Here is a 22577-nt window from a genome sequence, read left to right as displayed (position 1 = left end):
TATTTTCCTTCTCGTCAGACGACAGCGGGCTAGCTTCATTAGCTAAGTTAGCTCGCTAGCCGGAGTACGGGGAGTTCATAATGCCCACGCTGCGGGACAGCACCATGTCCCACCCCGGAGAAAACCCGCACCAGGTCCGGGTAAAAGCTTACTACAGAGGGTGAGTAACCAGCGAGACTCGGTGCTGTCCCTTTAGATGTTTTGATACACTTACACTCTTATCTTGACCTCTTAATTTTGTGGTTTCGGGATATAAGTTACACAAATAAATGATTAGCCAGCTAGCAGGCAGAGTCAGCTAAGCCCCAAACAAAACTCTGATGAAGTTGTCAGGTGAAACCATCTCCAGTTAAACAGCCGTTCATTAATTTCTTCCTCTATAGTTGGTCTTTCTTCCCGTCTCATAATAGGATACGCAAACATACTGATTATAAGTTTGTATTATTTTAGAGTTAAGATAATTATAGCTTATGTTGTGATGTTTTCAGAACTCGATATGTCTACCTGTTCTCTTTCACATTTAGGTGCTTCTGTATAACTGTATAATTAAGGGAAAACTACAATCACGTATAGCTGTGATGAAATTCATCATATGATATATGTAGACAGTTTGTTCATGTGTTACGAACACTATATGTTGATCATCATATTATGTAATATTATGACAGATCTATTTATAAACTACTTTATCAGTGAATTGTTAGCTGTGAATTTGCTTCTTATTCCTCTTACTGTGCGGGAAACAATTCTTGTTATGAAAATATATAACTTTAAGGTGCATAAAGGAGCACATTTATGCTTAACTGATTTCAGTCAGATTTCTTTTCAGGATGACGCGTGTGCTTGTCATGCACTTGAAAAACTTGTATGACAAGTATCTTTTGCCAGACCTGTTGGAGACTGATCTATTTACACTCGGCATGAGCGCTATTGTATGTGTGCAGCTGTCTTGGTGATTCAATCAGTTTCAGCCAGTTGCTAAAGAAAACAGTAGTAGTAATAAATATAAAAAATATATAAATAAAATAATTTTATTATTATAGGGAATCGACCGGTCCATTGCCATAAGTGTATCTGAACTGGCCTCAGTGATGTTGAACATCTTCAAGGAAACCTATCATCCCACATTTGACTTTGTTTTGGGTTTGAAGAAAAGCTCTGTGGAGAGCGTGAATTGATTGCTCATGCCTTATAAAAATAGCAGCATTGAATTCCTGGGTGTGGACAGATTTGAAACCCTCCATTTGTTCCTGTGTGTTTGTTCCCTTTGGTTTCTGTTGTTTTTCAGTAGGTCATTTTAGCCAGTCTTTGAACCAATTTCAGTGCCCTTATTCTGTATCAACCTCTATTATGGCCACGATGGAGCGATCAGAGGTTGTTCCTTTGGTGTATGGAGGCCTTAATGGCAGGTTTCTGCCTGAATGCAGTGAAGTCTTGAATAGAGTGAAGGACGTCTTACTCAATGCAGCTTTTATCTTCTGTATGAAAGCCCCTGAAGCCTGGCAAAGATGAAATTCACAGCTTTTATCCTTCTCTTTTTTTTTTCTCTGCTTCTCTTTCTGTCACTCAGCTGTGTTTTATTTTGGTCTTTCTCATGTGTTGCATGTCTTTAAGGTGATTTGACCTATATTTCAACTCATATCTGATTTTTTTTTTATGTCAAATACAGAAGAGATGTTACTTTATGTCTTTATGTGTCTTCCTGATGTCATGGTCATCTGACTTAAAAAGATAGGTCACCAAAGCTGAAAATTATTTACCTATCCTCAGGTCATTCCAAACCTTTATGACTTTCTTTCTTCTGGGACAGGGCTGTGCAATATCAGTAACTGTTATTATTATTAGTGGTCTACCCATATGTGTTTTTTGACTGCCGATGCTGATATCTTGGAGCAGTGGGGCCGAATACCGATATAGTTTATAAAAATAAATTATTATTAATATATAAGAAATTCAAAAACTTTGACAGTGGATTAAAAAATAAATTTGTAAAATAAACATACTTATACATTAGATGACAAAGTATTTTTCATAAATAAATAAATAATAAATATAAATATTAATAAAAATATAACTAAAAAGGAAGTAAACAGTGAAACCAAAAAGACACTCAATATTCTGGGAAGTTTGTGTGCAATGGGAATTATATATTTCAAATAAAGCAAGGGTAACCCATGGAGCACACAGATAAAATGACAGGAATATGACAGTGGGAAAATGCATAAAGCACAGCATAATTTGAAATTAAAAATGTAAATTTTAAGCATTCAGTTCACACGGAGCGACCGTCACACGCGATCATGCTGGATAAAAATGCTCACTACACAAGATCTCACTGCTGGATTTGACTGAGTTTGCAAGGTTTGTGAAATTAAATTTCATTAGTCATTCAAAGATTTGTTTAAATTACTTAAATGCATATTTACGTAATTTTGACAGCAAATGAGCAAGTATTATAATGTTTGCCTTTCTATTACTAATAGGTCTAATAAAAAAACAGTCGTTATAATACCTTCTGTATACATTAATTCCTTTAACCGTTCTATCTGATTATTAGACAGACTTCTATCTGTATTATACAGAACTGTTAACGACGACAGTAAACAAGAGAGAGAGTGTGAGCACTATTTACTATGTAAAATTAAAGTCTGGCGCGTGCTAGCATCCATCAAGCAGAAAAACTTATTGGCCGATGCCGATATTTGAAAAATGGTAAATATCAGCTAATATATCTGCCTTGGTGATATATTGGTCGACCACTAAATATTTTTCACAAAAATTTAAATCTTGATTATTAATCACACAGTTGTTCTCAGTTGCAAAAATTTTTTTTTGAATGTCATAAATCAAGAGAATGTCCACTCATACACTGTATTTGTTTTACCTCATATAGTTTCCTGATTTACTTTATTTTTCTCTACATTGTAAAGGCTGTTAAAAGTTTAAGAAGTTTTTTTCTCAAAGCTAATACATAGAAATGCCTACTATTAATTTCAAAAACTCAAAATTATTGTAATTGAGACAGTTAAACTCCAACATTCATGTTTGTCTGTTTTCAGATCAGTAGAATTCTGATAAAACCCTGAGAAATTTCTTGGAATATCTTCTTTTATGTTCCAGAGAAAAAAGAAAAAGCCATATAGGTTTGGAATGACATGAGTAGTCGATGAAGGAATTTTCATTTTTGCTTGAACTATTCCTTTAATTCACCCATTGTTTGCTTTAAATTCCTTGTGTATTTTTCACATTGACTTTAGTGTCCATGAGCTTGTTTACACCTCCATGTTCAGGAAATTGTGTGTGATATTCTTGTAAGTCCTATTTGACAGTGGGAATGAATGTTTGTTCATTGTGCTTTTATTAAAGGGAGTGTGAGCCAATCCATGTATGCCCTACGGAGGAATGTGGCTTCACCACCTCCTTGCAGTGACGCAAAGCTCTCGCAGGCTGTGTCTGTTCATGCTAAGAGAGTGGATACAGTGTATTATGTGCCAGAGTAATTTTATATCGTTTGTAGAAAGCAATAATATTAGGATGTTTATCACTCTGTAAAAATTAACTAAAGCACAGTTTACTGATGCAGAGCTTATAGAATGTTTTAGGGCTGCACAATTAATCAAAAAATAAATCGCAAAGGCAAAATATCATGACTAGGCAGAAGCTAGCTATTGTCATGCGTATCTTTCAGTGAAGCACAGTTCTGTGATCAGTAGTAAAACTCCATCGAAAGGCCAGAGGGAGCTTTTGTGCTGAAAATCCAAATATGCCCTGAAGAAGAATCCAGGAAATCGCTGCAGCTGAATAAACATCAGATTTAACTGCTTTCATTGATTCAAAGTGACTAATAAACACATGACTACGGCAATAAATGTTTTATCTGAGTTCTTCCTCTTATTATAATTTTCATCATAATATAGTATTTCTGTAATGAAATGCTAATCGACATAGCCATTGTCACTGTTTAGAATACAATGAAATTGAAAATGCATTAATCTGTTTAAGAAGCCACCTCATCTCACAGAAGAATTTATTTCAAACACTCAAATGACGTTATGAAGTGAATTTGGATTAAAACATTTTATTAAATGTGGTATTTTTACGTGCTCTCAGATGGAGCAGCATTTACTACACGGAGCCGTAGTTCACTGATTATGTCGTTATCGCGAACGATTGCGTTTTTTGTGTCATAAAGTGGTGTGTGCACTTCCACTAGTCTCAGCGGCCACCTGAAGGCATGTGCTGGTCAGCGCATTGGCTTGTAGACAGGAAGGACTCCCCTGCTGTCAATAATTAACCAAAACAGTGTGAACACAATAGCCAACAGAGGGAAAGAAACTGCTAGTGTGCATCCTACTATGGGAATATGCTAGTAATACAACACTGCTTCCCAGAAACTCACCAAATTATACTCCCTGCTGTACTGTATTCATCTTTTGGTCTTTTAACAACGGCGGATAGTGTTTTGAATAAATGTAGAGTTACCAAACAAAAGGTTACAGAATATCTCCAGAAATGTATGATAAGCTTAAATAAAATACAGAATATTATTGAAATAAACTCTAAATTAATATCACCTTTTTTTTCTGTTTTAGGGACATCATGATCACACATTTCGATCCCTCCATCTCCTATGAGGGGCTGTGCAGTGAGGTGCGGGACATGTGCGCCATGGACAATGACCAGCTCTTCACCATGAAATGGATTGATGAAGAAGGTTCGTCTTTTGTGTGTCATTTGTGTTTCTTAACTCTCTCTGGCATTATTGACAGCTGGTATTAACATCTGTCCCTGGTGATCTGAGAATATTTGCTGTCGCCCCTTGTGATCAGATTTTGTTAAAGCGAGACTCTGATTTGATTTCTTGACTATACACAGGGCTTAAACCAATGAGTGCCCATTTTTGCTTATAATCTTTATTTCCTACCTTTCTTTTTTTCTTGAGTTGTTATAACTTATAATGGTTTCTACTGTCTTTTGTCGCATCACACCACTTGTGTCTGGTGTAGGGACAGTGTAAGTTTTTAATGGGTTATATTATAGCCCTGCTTGTTTGTTTTTATGAAATATCTGTATTGATTGCATGATCATCGTATTATTTACTGCCATGCGAGCCACAAATCAGATCTTTGGGAGCGTGGCAATGAGAAACACTGTCCGAGGCGCATCAGCATTTACATTATTAAAGCAGTATGGTCATTTTCATTTCTAAATACCTCCATTTGTGGTTTGAGTAATGACAAAAAATATTGTGGACTCTATTTGAAACTATATTTGGTGTTGTCCACCTGTGATCAGATCCCCTGAGACAGATGCTAATACCAGGATTAAATGTGGCCTCTCATTCTGTTTTTCTAGCTGTCACCATAGCAACAAGCTTCCCCCTGCCATTCTATTGAAACGTCTGCTTCATTTGCACCAGGGTTTTATATATGACAAATGAACCCACTTTTGGTAGATTGCATTAGAGTGTCAAAATTACCCTGGACTCTGGCAGGAATAAAAAGGATGGATTTTACATGAGGAATGAAGTGGATATGAACGCAGCGCACAGCAGGGAGCAGGTTTTACTCTGGATAGATTGACTGTGTGCGATGATTAACTGCTGCATTAGTCATGCGAGATGGGAAGTGGTGATGGGAGAACGTTCATTTAAATACCAAAATCTTCATCCTTGCACGCTGAGCCCAGAGTCACGCTGCTCATTAGCATAGCTGATCCCGTCTGTCTGCACAAGCCTTGGCATCGATGCCCGCTGTCACTCATTGCCTCCACTGTGATGTCTACATGGTGCCACAGGCTGCTCTTAAGATGACAACAGGATTGACATCAGCTTCGGACAACACCACAGACCCTGTTACCAATTCGTGGTCAAAAACTGGTTTTTGCTTTATGTTTTCCCAATATCAGTAGAATCACAAGCAGGGGCTTGTTTCTTGCCTCTTGCTCAGTCGTGCTTTATTTCTCTCACTCTCTCTGTTTCTCTTTGCAGTGTCAGTTATGTCGCTTATACTGATGTCTTGGTAAAGTTTTCACTGTGCTTGTCATTGTAGGGGATCCGTGCACCGTTTCTTCTCAACTGGAGCTGGAGGAGGCCTTACGTCTCTATGAACTCAACAAAGACTCGGAGCTCATTATTCACGGTATGCTGGGATTTGGCTTTTGATGTCGGTGGGCTACGTATGATTTTGTGCTCTGTGTCGTTCTATAGATTCTTGAAAGAATTATGACGGATGAAGCCTTACACCATGTCTTAAGCAGATGTGATTTGAAAAAGCGACAAACAGGGTCCTATGAAATACTTTTTAGTTTTTTCCAAATTCTGTTAATAAGCAAAAGGGATGTCTAATCAATTTAATTAATTAAACTTTTGACAATTTAATAATTGAATGAAATGTTTATGACAGTAGTGGCTTGTGAATGTTTTATTTCAGAAGTTCACTGTTGTTTTTTTGAAATTTCTGCATTCATTTTTGATTTAATACAAATTTAGTATCAAAACATTCTTAAATTAATGTATATATTTTTTTTGTAAGTTTATTTTTTTTTATTGTAAAGAAATTCAATCAGACTAATACCTCATTTCTAAGTAGGCAATTTGCTGCAGACAGGTTTGATGTTTTTATTAAAATATTAAACATTTTGAAATAATATTTTAATATGAAAAGCACATTCTACTGTACATTAGTAATATATTTCTCTCCTTGATTTCTTCAGAGTAAATTAAACTTTTATTGTGGAGGGTTGTAATGAAGACCTTTAAATTTCTGTTTATCTGAAAATAGTTTTTATGGTGAGAGGGTTATGACTTGAACTGTAAGAGCAGCACTAGAGATGTTCACATGGAGAGTCCTTATATAGAGACCACAGACGCTGAAAAGGCGACAAACAAACTTCTTATTTAAATAGCAGGTTTTTGCTGTTAAATGGTCACAGACACTAATCTGCATTGCTGGCCACCTGGATTCCATTTCAGCAGTATTATGCTAGTCCAAATTTTGTACATTTAAACATCAAATATCTTCTAATTTTGTGTCACATTGCACAGTAGTTTTGCATTCAGCTTGTCGCTGGAAACTTGTCACATCAGACACTGCCTTAGAGTCATAACAGCCATGTCCTTTGAAGCATGACATGTGACACGCAGTGTAGCAGGCCCCTGCTAATGAGCTTAGACCAAGCTCCACATTTTGATGTTCTGGCTTGGGTACATGTATTTATTTTTTATAACAAACCCTACAGCATTATACAGGTCCATAGATCATTAGTGCACAGGAGAGATAGGATTCAGGGTGTGATTGACAGAGATACATTGTTCTGCCTGCTGTGTGAGTTAATTAGTCATGCTGAGGAGGAGATGTCTGGCCACAAGGGCTTTCAGAAAAAGACCCCAACCGACTGTTTGTCAATAGCCACTCTCCACACCAGCTGACCTCGCGGGCCTGGACAGACTCTGTTTCTTGACCCCAAAGTCCTTATGGCTGTCAAATGAGGAGAGGTCACAGAGAGGTCATGCTGGAAATGTTTGTCAGTGTTTTTTTTTTCACAGTCTCTCTCTCTCCACAGTGTTTCCTTGTATTCCTGAGAAGCCTGGCATGCCCTGTCCTGGAGAAGACAGTATGTGCATTTTGTCATTTGTGGTCATTTAGATCGTAATGTGTTTTTTTTTTTTACAGTTTAAATTGCTGGAAAGCATGCATTAGGTTGTAATGATGGGAATTAGTAAGTTTAATGTATGCCTTACTGTCATAATCAGAGTCCATATACCGTCGCGGAGCTAGGCGCTGGAGGAAACTCTACTATGCCAATGGACATGCATTTCAGGCCAAACGTTTTAACAGGGTACAAACATGCTCTCTTTTATTTCTGTTAATTAATTTGTCTGAATTATATGCACATGCCTTCAGTATAGTTAATTGTTCCTGTTCCTGTGCTTTCTGTTGTGTACAGCGTGCTCATTGTGCCATCTGCACAGATCGTATCTGGGGCCTGGGCAGGCAGGGATACAAGTGCATAAACTGTAAACTGCTGGTCCATAAGAAATGTCATAAACTGGTCACAATGGAGTGTGGTAGACAGGTAATACAGGTGAGACATTGTAAATCGCTTTGTATAAAAGCGTCTGCTAAATGAATAAATGTAAATGTAAATAAATTTAAATATCAAATCAATTAGACATTCTTAATGGTAAGTAAATGTGTAATCAGATATGCCAGATATTTAATAAATAGACATGCAAGGAATGGAAAACTTTTAAATGTTCAGTTTTCATATAGAACTACATGTTGGACATGCAGTTTTCGGCTAATAACACTGAATTACAATCTGTATTTATTTTTGACCTTCCTACAATTTTTCTAGGACCCGATGATTGGAAGAATCGATCCAGGGTCCACTCCATCAGAGCACGCTGACCAAGGTACTATAATCTATTTCTCTCTCATCTATTTTTGTCAAGCACTTCACATGCACTTGTCATTATATATCTATCAAGCGTGTTTATTACATTTTCCTTGCTTCTTTGGGCTTGATTAGCAGACTAATACTGATAAAATCAATTTTCAAGAAAGAATGTGCTTTTGAGATTTTCAATTATACTTGCAATCAGATTTCAAAAATAATTTCCTTTTAAGGCTTTTCCATCTGAGTAAAAAAAATAAAAAATTCTTCCTGAGGTCACATAATAATCAACCTTCTGGACCTTTTTAAAAATCAATTTCAGAATTTCTGATGCCCATGATAACCTGGTAACTACATAAACATTCTACCCAGAGATCCATTTGCAAAAATTCAAAGTCAAGCAGATAAACTCGCCTTGTGTTTTGTTAGCAAAGCCACTAACTAAAAAGTAACTTGTAATGCAGAGGTGTTAAACAGTGTTCATCTGAGTTATTGCATTCATTAAGTGACTAAACTGATTCACTAAGATCTATAGTGGCTCATTGATGCCACTGATTTTCATCTTGAGGGGTTTTAAATGACTGGATGGGCTAAGCCGATGTTTCCCTTTAGTAATTAGGCATGTGCTTGCACTGAAACAGATTGATGCAGTGAGCAGCCTACAGGCATGAGTCTTCTCACAAGATTAAGCTTGTTTGTTGGAATTAATGACGTGAACAGCTCATGGCTTTAGTTACAGTGCTGGTCAGATAAATTTCAATCCCCCTGTTTTTTCAAAGTGCTTTATTTATCAAAGTGCCTGGTTTGCTTAGAGGTTTGTGAATTAGTTTTTTTGTGAGTGTATATTAATGAATAATGCTCAGAGGCCGCTGAGTGATGACTTTTCCCTGTTTCTCATTGTTGTTTTCTAATTCTAGACAAAAAGAACTCAACAGAAAGTATCAATCATGAGGGAGAGGAGCATGAGGTAAGACATTTAAGGCCTTGTTTACTCCTGGCTTTAACATCCATCTCAGTTGATCCATTCACACAAACTCCATCTCTGCAAGTACTGTGAGCTTAAAGTCGCTTTTAAAGTGCATTGAAAATGTGACAAGCCAGCCATCTTCCCCTTTTGTTTTTAAATCTGTTGTCAACAAAAGGGAAGCTTTACAGTCTCGCTGCAGTTTTATACCAGAATAAAATCTCTATAGTTTAAAGTTTGAAATCAAAGTCGGACAGACAACCATAAATATTAGTATTGTAATTTTACTCTTCTGTAAAATAAAATAATAATAATAATAATGATGATTATTATTATTATTATTAATATAATTTTTATCGTTTCATTTCATACAATTGTACTATTGTTATCAAAAGAACTTAACTTTGTTATCAAGTCGGTACAAAAAAAATGAAAATGTTATGGTACCAGGTTTTTTTAATTACCGGGGGGCACCAAGTATTCGGGTCTTTCTCTAAAAGGTGTGCAGATGCGCTCTCTTCATAAAAGCACCAAGACATGGCGACATCAAAATGAGGAAACATCAAACTAACAAAACACTTTAAAGACAGACACCCATATCAAATGAAAGAGTTTAAGCAGGTTTAACTGTGTTTCCCATACATGAGTTTATGTGTGGAGGCCACCACAATATCAAAACTGACTGCCACAAATAGCTTTTCCAAAGGGCGAATAAACATGAGCACTGCACGTGTCAAAGCTGAAACCAGGAGCCTGTTCTTCGTATGTCGCTAACTCAGTTAGCTGGATTTGAATGTTGACGATTTGATGTGATCTTGGATCATTTGGTTCTTCGAAGCTCATCCCGGAGCTGCTGTCATAGCAACAGGTCCGTAAGCTTATTTCATGTAAACAGGATTAGATCGCTTCTTTTCAACCAGAACTGATACTCAAAATATGTCTGCTAGCACCGCTACATTATTACAAGAGTATCGTACTGATCCAGGGACAATAATTTAAAATACTAATCATTTAAAAATTTATTTTTAAATAATATAAAAATGCTGTGTAGTCCATAACCGACATATAGAGACAGCCAGTTTTACTCACTGAAATATTTATTTGTCATTAAAATTATTACTTCATAATTGTATTAGAGTCTTACACACATGCTATACAGATAATAGAGTCGTGCATTATTTTGAGTGATGACTGCTATTATAAGAGTGGCTTGATGGAGCGCAGGAGATGCAAATAACATGATATTGACCCTTTAGAAACTTTCATTAATGCTGTCACGTAACAAATCTGTCCAAATATAAAGTGAAATGAATAGATAATTTCTACATTGAAATAAAAATGTAAAGACTGCACAACTATTATAAATTGCGAATCTAAATAATTGGGAATCGTAAAAAAAAAATCTAATAAAATAAAAACATGTATCTATTATCTGTTTCATGTATCTATTATAACATTTATGTAGTTTTGTTTGCTTGGCTGTTTCCTTATTAAAGTCCAGAAATTTGTCAAGTTTTTCGTCGGGTGTCATTTTAAATTATATGACGTCATTACATTGCTGTCTTGCCACCAGCCAATCGCTGCACTGCTGATCATGGTTTCGAGTATCGATACATATCCCCTTTTAAGCCAACACATAAACACGCAATTATCTCAGATAACTCAATCCAGCGATACTAATCATACACATACAGGTGTGTTCGAAGAACCCAATTAGCCGGATCATGATTAGGACGATGATATCATCTTGGATGTGTCATTTGATCTCGGATGTAATAAGCGACGTACGAAGAACGGGACCCAGGTGCAGGTGTTTTTATATCGCTGTATTGGAAAATTGGACAGTGGAAACCGACTGTCTTCAGAAAATGATGGGATGTTATTTTCATTTCATCTTGCCTGTAATGTTTGAGCAGCGTTTGTAAGCACAGGCTCAGAGCTTTTTTTTTATTTTTACTACCGTTACCGGAGAAACCTCTCACTCTCCCGCTCTACAAGCGCCTCCTACTGGCAGATAATTAGTTATGGCACCACAAATAGTGCGAGTCTGTGGGAAACACAGAGTTTTTATTAATTTTATAAAATATTTGAATTTGAATGTCGGATTGAAATGAACACTTTTATAAGAGTAGTTCATTGTTAGCATATGCGTGGCTAATGCTAATATGCATGTTAGAGAATGTACAAATGGTTAACATTGTTTTGTCATATCAGTCAGAAAAGCAGTTCTGGGCTTTTTTTTAAATTTCTTTTTAGCTAACATAGTAGTTATTCTTGGCTTTAAATTTCAAAAGCCTTTTAAAATTAAATATGTACACAGTTTGGATTAAATTAAAGTATAGTCCAGTTTTTTTAATGAGCATGTTTTTGTTTTTGCTTTAGTAACAAAATTGGTACAGAGAACCGTGGGTTTTCACTGGTATTTGTACCAAATACTGAAATTTTGGTACTGTGACAACACTAAATTGTAAATTGTTTATAATTTATTAGTAGTAAAGTATTACTTTGAATAATACCAGTTGTTGTTGATGTTATTATTTTATAGTTGTACTGAATGGCTGAATAGGGTGTTCTTTTTTATCTTTAGCTCGTCACTTGCATGTTTGATGATCTCTCAGATGCTCCATGGCCGATAAGCATTTACACTACAATTGCAATGAACACAGATGTGTTTTTTCAATGCGGTATGAACAATCAAACCTCCACATCAAAATAAATGTTAGTAGCAGGTGTAAATGGCACCATTATGAATGTTTGGTTTGATTACATGAGCTTTCAGCAGTCCATTACCAGATAGATGATCAGGCTGAAGATGTCACTAAGGGAAAGGGATGGGGTGTGGACAAGGTTCATTTGGGTTGTATTGATTTCCTTTAGTGGAGCTAATAAAGTAACCTTCTATCAGGGTCATTAGAATCTGATTAAGGGCACATGCTCCTGTAGCTCTGTCGCAGTCATGGGAAATCTTACAGATGGAAAGGACAGGGAAGATATATAAACCAGAGAGAGGAGATTGATTATTTATATAAATATCAGGACTGTCGAGCGATTAACATTTTTAATCGCAGATTAACTCATCAATTTGGGCTGAAATTTCTGACAAAAGATCAATTACAAGTTTTATTGTGATAAGTGAGAAAACCATTACATAGAAATTGCAAAAAAGTAGCTTTAAAAATAAATATTTTTATTCAACATAGAATTGATAACACACAAACTTTCAATGCTATAATATACCAATAACATTGAAGTTATAAAAAAATGAAATGATACTGTAAATATGAAACTAAAACTGCCAGTAGGTCGCGGTAAGTCACTTTGTTAATGAGGGAGTCATTCAGTGATTCCTTATAACAATTTCCCTCAAACCACTGATTAAAAATGAATCTAGTGACTGTCTTTATAAACGGGTCGCTGAATCATTAGTTTACTTCATTCTTAAAAAAAAAAAGTAACAAATCGGTAACAAAACACCATTGTGTTTGTTTGGAGATCTACAACGGTTCTGCTGTGGCTTTATTTGGAGAAACAACAATTGTGTGAAATTGAGTCTAAAATGTAACACAAAAATTACTACTTTGTTTATTTAACTGTTGTATAAAACCAGCATTCCATTTGCAATTGTGTAGATATTCAGGGGGAAAACCTTTTTATTTTATGTGCTTATATGTGACCCTGTCCCCCGAAACCAATCATAAAGGGACGATTTTTTTTTTTAAATTGAGATTTATACATCGTCTGAAGGCTGAATAAATAGGCTTTCCATTGATTAATGTTTTTTTTAGGGTAGGACAATATTTGTCTGTGATAAAACTATTTGAAAATCTGGAATCTGAGGTTGCATAAAAATCTAAATATTTAGGAAATCGCTTTTAAAGTTGTCCAAATGAAGTCCTTAGCAATGCATATTACTAATCAAAAATTAAGTTTTGATAAATTTACTGTTTGAAATGTACAAATTATCTTCAAGGAACATAATCTTTACTTTAATATACTAATGATTTTGGCATAAAAGCAAAATTGATCATTTTGACCCATACAATGTATTGTTGGCTGTTGCTACAAATATACCTGTGCAACTTATGACTGGTTTTGTGATTCAGGGTCACATATGATCTTGCTAAATTGTTACATGATATAAATATAAGACCCCTCCAGAAAAAAAAAAAAAAAATTGTGAAGGTTGCGGGCAAAAATTTGTTTTCTTAAAAAATGCGATGGAATATGCAGGATATTTTTACTATTTTATGTGATTGTAATTGCGGGAACTTGCAAAAACTGCAGTTTGATGAAAAAGAGAAAAAAGATGATTCCCCCAACACCATGTTCTCACTAAGCTACTACCTTAATGTAAAGAGTGATTTCTTATTAATTCCTATGATAAGCAAGCATACTATATCACAGAATATTTAAGTTCCCATTCTGTTTTATTTCAGACCTTAATTAACACATGGCTCAAACTTACAAAACATTGAGTCAAACAAGTTCTGTAGCTTTACACAAGGAATATTCAACAACTTCTGTAAAAACGAAAAAATGAAATATAAAAAAATGTAATGTGTGCTTCCTGTTTTGAAGAGGTAGCTATACAAAACAGACATCTGTTAAATGAAGTGCTTCCAATGCACAAAGTGCAATCTCTTACTGCAACGTAAATTATTTTACATACTACTTATATACTTACAACTGTAAGTTTTTGGTACTGTTCTGTAACAAAAAAGTGCTTCATCATGGTTCACCCTGGTTTCGCCACGGGGTTTGCAGATGATGTTCACGTCACGTTATCACGTAATTTCATTAGGTTCCCATGGCAATGGGGGAAAAATAATGGCGCTTTACTTGTGTGAAAAGTAAACGCCACATTTTTTCAACTTTCTGCTAAGATATATGTGAATTTTTTGCAACGAAAATACAGGTGTTATGAAATCATGCTAGCCCCACATATTTTGCTTACTGAAATCTGCAATTGCAATAAATTTGCCTTTGGCTGATCACATAATCACGTTTTTCTGGAGGGACTGTAAGACGAAGCCCCTACAGGGGCATTGTTTGTCCTCATATCTGGAATTGTAGGGGCATATAACAGCATTTAAATCGTCTACACCACACAATGTGTATATAAATATAAATAAAGTATGTTGGTGGTTTAATATTTTTGTTTGTCCATCCCTCAGGCTGTGGGCAGTCGGTACTCCGGGAAGGCTGTGTCCAGTTTGGGGCTAAAGGACTTTGACCTGCTCCGAGTGATTGGCAGAGGCAGCTACGCCAAGGTGCTGCTGGTGCGTCTCAAAAAGACAGAGCGCATCTACGCCATGAAGGTGGTGAAGAAGGAGCTGGTGAACGATGACGAGGTGACATTTCACATTTCATACATTGGGAATGTGCAAAGATGCCCCTGATATATTATTAGATAAATTCATTCTATAAATCAGATTGCATCCATACCAAGTTGAACCACATCCCAGACTACCTTGTCACACCTAACTCTGTGCTCCAGGTTGAAAGCATTCTTGACACTTCACAACTTGAAATATTTCTTGTCAAACTAAATGACTGAACAACTCAATAACTTGAGTTATTTGAGTCTTGACTGCAGAATAAAACCAACAAAGAGTGGCCTTTGGCTCTAATCTTTCCAGGATGTGTTGAAGTACACATACAGATGACTAGATGTTGATGAAGTGGGCATTTAACGTTGATTAGATGCACTTAAGCCTTGTGTGATGAATTGACAGCAGCAGCCAATGGTCAATAATGGCAGCTGCGCTCTACTGACCCTGCAGTGCTTCTTTAAGTGAGTCTCACGGTCAGAGATATTTTTACCAGGCTGTCAATGAAAGGTCCTAGTTTTTCACTCTGTATCTGTCCATTGTGAGTCTCCTCACATCCAGGATCAGCTCCTTGGAAAGACCTAGTGCCCCCATCTTTTAAACCTATCAGTTTTCAGCCTTGTGAGGCGCTTCTACTCGATACAGTCCTGAATGTCCTTCCAAATGTTTCCTCTACTGACAGAAAGAATGCTCTGCTTTTCAATGGGAGATTGATTTTTGTGTGTATGTGTGTGTGTTAGTTCTTCTCTTTCTTGTTTTTCAGGATATTGACTGGGTTCAAACAGAAAAGCATGTGTTTGAGCAGGCTTCCAACCATCCCTTCCTGGTGGGACTTCATTCCTGCTTCCAGACAGAGAGCAGGTCTGTCCATACTTACTCTTTTTATTCATACATACAAGTATAAGATGCAGTGACAAGGAATAAATGGTATTAAAAAAATTTAATTGATCCTCAGCCCATTATTTTTGTTGAGCCTTTCAGTTTAGTGTAAACTAATGATTATTTAATGCTTGTCCTTCACAGGCTATTCTTTGTAATTGAATATGTGAATGGAGGGGATCTAATGTTCCACATGCAGCGACAGAGAAAACTTCCAGAGGAGCATGCCAGGTATGAGGATGTGAGCTGTCTATCAGTCATGGTTCAGTGTTAATGAACAGCCTGAGCAGGGTTGGAGTTGACTTCAGTCTGAATGAAACACCACAGGAACAGAAACACAAATGAGGTCACTAACTGTTTCTCTTGTTCTTTCTACTGGCAGGTTTTACTCAGCAGAGATCAGTCTTGCCTTGAACTACCTCCATGAGCGTGGCATTATTTACAGGGACCTGAAGCTGGACAATGTTCTGCTGGAATCAGAGGGACACATCAAACTCACCGATTATGGCATGTGTAAGGTACGTCTGAATATGTTCCTTGTCTCAGTTGATTAAGTGCCATTTTGATTAAGCCATATCTGCTGACAAGAATATAGCTGAATATCATATAAACGTTTGCCTGTCATTCATCAACCTCAAATATGGCTTTATCATTGAAACATTTGAGTAGTAGGAACTTTACACGGCCGTTTGCTCTAATGTTAACCTAGATAAATGTGCTTTATTAGGTGCACTTTATTATACATGCAAGAGTTTGTGTAGAGTGTGGAAGCTATTTTTATTTATATAAGCACACAATATCAACAAGATGTTGTGCTTTTGTAAAATAAAGAGAACAAACAGGACACCCTTTCTGGCATCTCGGTCTTTGCATGCTGGACTGCAGCAAAAATAGGTTATTTGAGATGAGAAATATATCTACTAAAAGCTTGATATGTTTCCCAACACATGGTCAATATTTTTGCCGGCAAGTTATTTGTGCACTTGAGTGCAAAGAGGCTATATATTAAAGGCTCCTTATGGTTTAGTTCACCAGTCTCTTTGTTTTAAATATTACTTTTCAAATTTTTATTTTATGATTATTTTAGTAAATATTATGTAAAATAAATAACTTGCAGAAATTATGCATATTTTATTTACTACCATTAATATTGTGAGATATCTGATAGAAATCCCATGTTTGTAGACTCTAAAATATAGCCACTGGCTCTCTCAAAAAAAAAAAAAAAAAAATTTCAGGCAATTGTCGTATTGTGTACCTGAGTGTTTCTTTGGTTTCAATATTCATCACTTTTGCAGGAGGGACTGAGACCAGGAGACACAACCAGCACTTTCTGTGGAACCCCAAATTACATCGCACCTGAGATTCTGAGAGGAGAAGACTACGGTAAGCACAGTTCACACACAGACAAACCTCTTCACAAAGACGTTCAGTTGACAACTATGTGCGCTAGTGCAGAGTGCTTAATCCATTAATTGCTATTAGTATCTACTTTTTTGAGTTTATGTCAGTGCTAAGCTTCCCATTTTAGAGGCTCACGATGATACATGTTCACCTTTGTGTTTGCATGTTTTCTTTACAGGTTTTAGTGTGGACTGGTGGGCACTGGGCGTCCTGATGTTTGAGATGATGGCTGGGAGGTCACCTTTTGACATAGTAGGCAGCTCTGATAACCCAGACCAAAACACAGAAGATTATCTTTTCCAAGGTACGTGACAACAAGCATACTTTCAAAAAACAATTCAATGTCTCAGTATATTCCATTCATTTTTTTCTCTCCCTCCTTTGCAGTAATTTTGGAGAAGCAGATAAGAATTCCCAGATCGTTATCGGTTAAAGCCGCTAGCGTGCTAAAGGGTTTCCTCAACAAGGTAAAGCAGGCCAGACAGATCAATATTAATATCCTTTTGTCACATGGAGCTGTTATAGAGCTGTCATAATTATTGTTCTAAACCTCTTTTGTGAACTCTAAACACTCTCTACTTTTGTAGGAGCCAAAGGAACGCCTCGGATGTCACCCTCAGACAGGCTTTGCAGACATCATGGCCCATCCTTTTTTCCGAAATGTAGACTGGGATCTTGTGAGTCACTGCTATCTCCGTTTCCTTTATCTGACTTATTGGATGTTTTGACTTGAGCCCGCAGCGGAAGCATGAGTCATTCGCTGTAGCCTGATGCTAGTGAAACTAAACAGAGGACTGGAGCCTGAAGAACTATTTAGTGCTGTTTATGACCTTGAGTAACCATCCATTTGATTACTCATTCATGTAATTTGACGTTAGCACTATTACCACTTCAGATATCATTTAAGAAACGTCAGCTTTAACAGTAGTCAATATTTACACCTGTATTTTTTCCACACCTGCTGTTTTATATATATATATATATGCAATGTTTCAAATGTCTTTAGGATGTGGTTCTACAATATTACTAGTAGGGATGCACCGAAATTTCGGCAACCGAAAATTTTCGGCCGAAAATGGCCTTTTCGCTTTTCGGCCGATAGACTTTTATCACCGAAACAACACGGCCGAAATGTTGTGATGACGCAAACAAAAACCGCGACCTGCACGTGCACCTGCAAAGCGCAGACCACGAGCTCCACGCGACATTCACTTAACACCAGTGAGAACATTCTCTCTCTTCGTATTCCATTATTCGCAGCACTAAAACGTCTCCTAACAAAGAGATTAAGACGGACCACGAAGTGAAAACAAAGAAAAGTACAGTCTTATAGAGTCTGTTAGCACACGTCTCACTGAGATCTTTTCGGATCCTCTGCACTTCATCGCGAATGTGCTTGATCCGCGTTATAAAACCATTACTTGGATGCGGAAATAAGGCAGCGCGCACGAGAAATGATCCAGGCCGCGCTGGATGCGGAGAACCCGCGTGGAGACGGAGAAGAGCCAAGCGCAGGAGACAGATCAGAGCGCAGAAAAAAAAGACTGGTCTCTGCACCAGATGAGTGGCATGCACCATCGTTGTCTGATATGTTCAGTAGAATTCTGCAAGAAAGTGCCTCAAATAATAATAATATGTTGGCTATTTTGTTCTTAGGCTACTACACACACACACACACACAAACATATATACATACATAATATCAGATTGTAGCCATATTTATGCTAGATTTTCTGCTAGATTTCTGCTTTAATTTGATAAAAATGTTTATTTATGCCCTGGTCCTATTTAAATACACTCTCTCAAATATGTCTCAAATGTCAGGCAGATGACAAGCTCAACTGCTCAACAGCTAGATGGTTATCTGTCTTAAGTCCCCATCCCCAGAAGTGATAACAGTCTTGCCAACTGGAGAAGTAATGCACTTTCTAGTCCTACATAGAAAAATTTCAAATGCACTTCACCTAAATGCACTTTGTTTTTATGAGAGAACTGTTCATTTTAAAACCTTTCTGCAGGCCAGTAGGCCTGTACATTATTATTAAATATACACATTAGTGGGATAAATTTTTTGTTTGAATTTTATTTTATACTGTGCATTGTTGCAATGTGCTTAATAAATATTTGCATCATTTGTAATTAAGTTTTTTCATGTTTTTTTTAAATAAGTTATGTAATTGTAATTATCTTTGAAACTTTAATATTAATTTATGCAATTGCAATGTCTTAATTTTAGTAGTTAGTACACTGTCATAGCAATAAATGCAATGGTACTAATAATTGGCATAATTTATTTCGGTGTTTCGGTTTCGGTTTTCGGCCTTGGTTTTCTCTTTTTCGGTTTTCGGTTTCGGCCAAGAATTTTCATTTCGGTGCATCCCTAATTACTAGTTTATTGTTATGTTCATCATCAATAAGAAAGTAATATACAGCATAAAGGTTTAAAATTGCATGAATATGACCTAAATGATTATAAAATAAAATGAAATGTGTAAACCATTTCTTTGCAATTTTAAAATAATCACTGGATAGCAATCTACATATTTTTACATTCATTTTATGAATTCTTATCAAGTACTCTACATAATCTAGCAGACGAGAAGTGACCCTTTTGGTAGTTCATGGTTGCATCATGACATGGACTATCATGTGTAAGGCCAGTGATTTAATGAAGGCGGTAAGGTGTCAAATCATTGATTTTTCTGGTGTGAGGTTGTGAGAGTGAACTGTATCATGTGTGAGGCAGGTTTAAATGATGTCAAACCAGCAGACGAGACTCAGACGAACACAGTGACCTCTTGTCCCTGTTTGGTCTGGGTGAACACACACAGGCGGTTAGACAGTTTGAAGGGCTCAGGTTACATTTTCCACTCTGACAGGATGCAGTGCCCGAGTCGGCCTGCAGGGGGAGAAGATCCTGACCTTGCAGCCCTGAGAAGGCCAAACTAATAGCAGCACTGAACAAACCCTGGAAAGCATCGGTTTGCCTAAATATAATAATGAGTCTTTGCTGAGATTACTCTTCAGTGGTTTTTGGAGAAAACAAGAAGAAGAAAAAAACATACCGACCCCAAACGTTTGAACAGTCATATTGTTACAAAAGATTGCTGTTTTTATATAACTGCTGTTCTTTTTAGCTTTTTATTCCTCAAAGAATCCTGAAAAAAAAAAGTTTCTAGGGTCCCAAAAAATATTATTCAAACTGTTTTCAATATTGACATAATAGAACATATTAGAATTATTTCTTTCGTGACACTAAAGACTAGTTAGTTCTGAGGAAAATTCAGCTTTGCCATCACAGGAATAAATTATGTGTAAATTATTTTAAAACCGAAAGCTGTTAAATTGCAGTAATATTTCACAATAATACTGTTTTAACTGTATTTTCTATCAAATAAATGCAGCCTTGATGAGCTTTTTTTATAACTTTTTTTAATAGTACCCTTTCCATTCTTTTAAAACTAATGCCATATGTGATATCTGGTTAGTACTCCGTATTTAATATGAGCCCTGCGTGCTGAAGAGTGAGACTACTTTATGACACAGTCGTAGTCATTAATTGACTCATGTTAACTGTATTTCAGATGGAGCAGAAGCAAGTGGTTCCACCCTTCAAGCCCAACATCTCCGGGGAGTTTGGGTTGGATAACTTTGATGCCCAGTTCACCAATGAGCCCATTCAGCTCACGCCTGACGATGAGTGAGTGTCTGTTCATGTGTATCTGTCTGTGTCACGCCTCAGACCTCAGGCACCATTAATCTGCTTCAGATCTTTACCACAGCAATGCAGGCATCATCAGGAAGTAATATCAAATTTACAACCCCTGCTGACACGCTATACAGGATTCCCTCGTTTCCATATATCCCTGTTTTCCAGGAATATGTTTTACAGCCTGAGGTCTGTTTGAAAGCCGTAGTGAGTTAATGCTGATTGATTGTGTCTTTGTCTCCCTCCCAGTGATGCTGTAAAAAAGATCGACCAGTCTGAGTTTGAGGGCTTTGAGTACATCAACCCTCTGCTGATGTCGGCGGAGGAGTGTGTGTGAACGGCCTGCCTGTTTCTGTTACGTGCATATCATCGCTGCCTTTATTTGCATGGTCGCATACAATCAGAAAGGAAACAACAACCTGACTTCATTTTGTTGGGACCAGATGAATCATTAACTTTGCCAAACCTCTTTCACTTTCCACTAGTCCTTAAGTCCATTTTTTTCTTGTTTATTTTTGTATCATGTAAATCAGCACTGATGAAATTTATCGGTGTCTTTGTGCGTCGACCAGCGTAATTGGAATGCCAGTTTTGGGTAACTGAACACTCTGCAAACTAAGACTGACTGTGACGGTACACAGGACCTCATAATGCTTATGATGTCTGATCCACATTTTATTTGTATATATTAAAGAGAATCCATTGAGCATATATAGTAAGCCATTTTTAAACTCTATACCACATGGGATATTCTTGAAGACTTCTGATTATCTGTTCTGCCTCTCCTCGGAAAAAAAAAAGTGTAGCGTAAGGAAGAAAAACTTTATACTTTGTTTTATTGTTATTTTTTATTTAAGAATACTGTCGTCTATATAGAATGTGCACAGTGTATTGAATCAAGAAGTTGTTTTACGATGATTGGGCATGTGGCCTCACATGAGATCAAAGTGGGTATCAAACTTGTAAGAATGGAGCAGGGAACACTAATGAACACTGTTGTAAATCCTGACAAACTGTGAATGGAGAAGTTTTCTGTATCGAGAGGGGAAGGAGGGAGAAAATAGACGTGAAATACAACAGCTTTCTTCAACACAGGACCAAAATAAGACACTAAAGTGAGTATGTTCCTGTCAGTGCTCTCCATAGAGACGAGGTAAAAGTGTGTTTTTACTCTTCAATTGCTGCATGTGTAAAGTACTTCTCACTTTTTTCTTTATTTCTTGCTTTTTGTGTTAAATGTGATGCCTTGTTTTTCTGGTTATGATATTCCGTTTATTTACTTTTTACACTGAGCATCAATGCACGTGAGTTTGTTGTTTCTCATTACAGTCACGGAAAAGCTTTTGTCTGTGTGTGTGTTAATTTGGACCCTTAGGGAGATTTCTAGTCAGATCAGATCCTTGATGTAGTAAGGGGCCCTGGATTGTGTTTACCGTTCACGGCCCCATCAGTGGCTCCCAGCTCTTCAGGTGGAGCGTTTTGAAAACAGATCATGTCTGGACGCATTATTGTTTGTTTGTGTGTGTTGCACTGAAAGGACCCTTTGAAAATAGTGACCAAATGATGACATTAAACACAGCAGCACCCGCTCTCATTCCTCACCATGCACGTATCAACTCGCTTATATTTTCACAGATGTTCACACTGGTTTCGAGCTGCGAGGAGCTCGTTAGCAACCCAGGGTTAAAATGATTGAATCGCTTAAAGTCCTCAATGCATTCCCAGAAAAAAAGTATACTGTGCTAATATGCTTTAAAGAAGCATCAGGGGGATGAAGTGGACCTTTTTTTTTTTTCTTTTCTTTGGATGTTCTGAAAAACACTATCAACTGACTGGAATAAACTGTACGACTTTTTGTTAACCCCAAATTAAAATATTTAAGGAAAACTCAAAA

The 22577-nt window shown here is 36.8% G+C and overlaps 1 protein-coding gene across 1 annotated transcript; it reads left to right on the top strand.

Moving 5' to 3' along the window:
- The first annotated feature begins 6 nt into the window (after nucleotides 1-6).
- Nucleotides 7-22577, top strand: LOC127951619 (protein kinase C iota type). Its single transcript, XM_052549607.1, has 18 exons — nucleotides 7-160; nucleotides 4593-4714; nucleotides 6051-6140; nucleotides 7564-7614; nucleotides 7754-7839; nucleotides 7948-8085; nucleotides 8359-8416; nucleotides 9315-9364; nucleotides 14536-14712; nucleotides 15455-15552; nucleotides 15715-15801; nucleotides 15953-16088; nucleotides 16869-16956; nucleotides 17153-17278; nucleotides 17362-17441; nucleotides 17562-17651; nucleotides 20559-20674; nucleotides 20933-22577. The coding sequence occupies exons 1-18, from the start codon at nucleotides 81-83 to the stop codon at nucleotides 21018-21020; spliced, it is 1761 nt and encodes a 586-aa protein (XP_052405567.1). The 5' UTR covers nucleotides 7-80; the 3' UTR covers nucleotides 21021-22577.

Source organism: Carassius gibelio, chromosome B2 (genome assembly GCF_023724105.1).
Source record: "Carassius gibelio isolate Cgi1373 ecotype wild population from Czech Republic chromosome B2, carGib1.2-hapl.c, whole genome shotgun sequence".
Taxonomy (NCBI): Eukaryota; Metazoa; Chordata; class Actinopteri; order Cypriniformes; family Cyprinidae; genus Carassius; species Carassius gibelio.
Note: the sequence above shows the minus strand (reverse complement) of the source record. Positions and strands in the feature narration are given on the sequence as shown.

Coding starts and splice junctions, on each gene's coding strand:
- LOC127951619 (XM_052549607.1), top strand. CDS start 81: ATGCCCACGCTGCGGGACAGCACCATGTCCCACCCCGGAGAAAACCCG. Junction 16,957..17,152: donor TCTGAGAGGAGAAGACTACG/GTAAGCACAGTT, acceptor TTTTCTTTACAG/GTTTTAGTGTGGACTGGTGG. Junction 20,675..20,932: donor CAGCTCACGCCTGACGATGA/GTGAGTGTCTGT, acceptor TCTCCCTCCCAG/TGATGCTGTAAAAAAGATCG.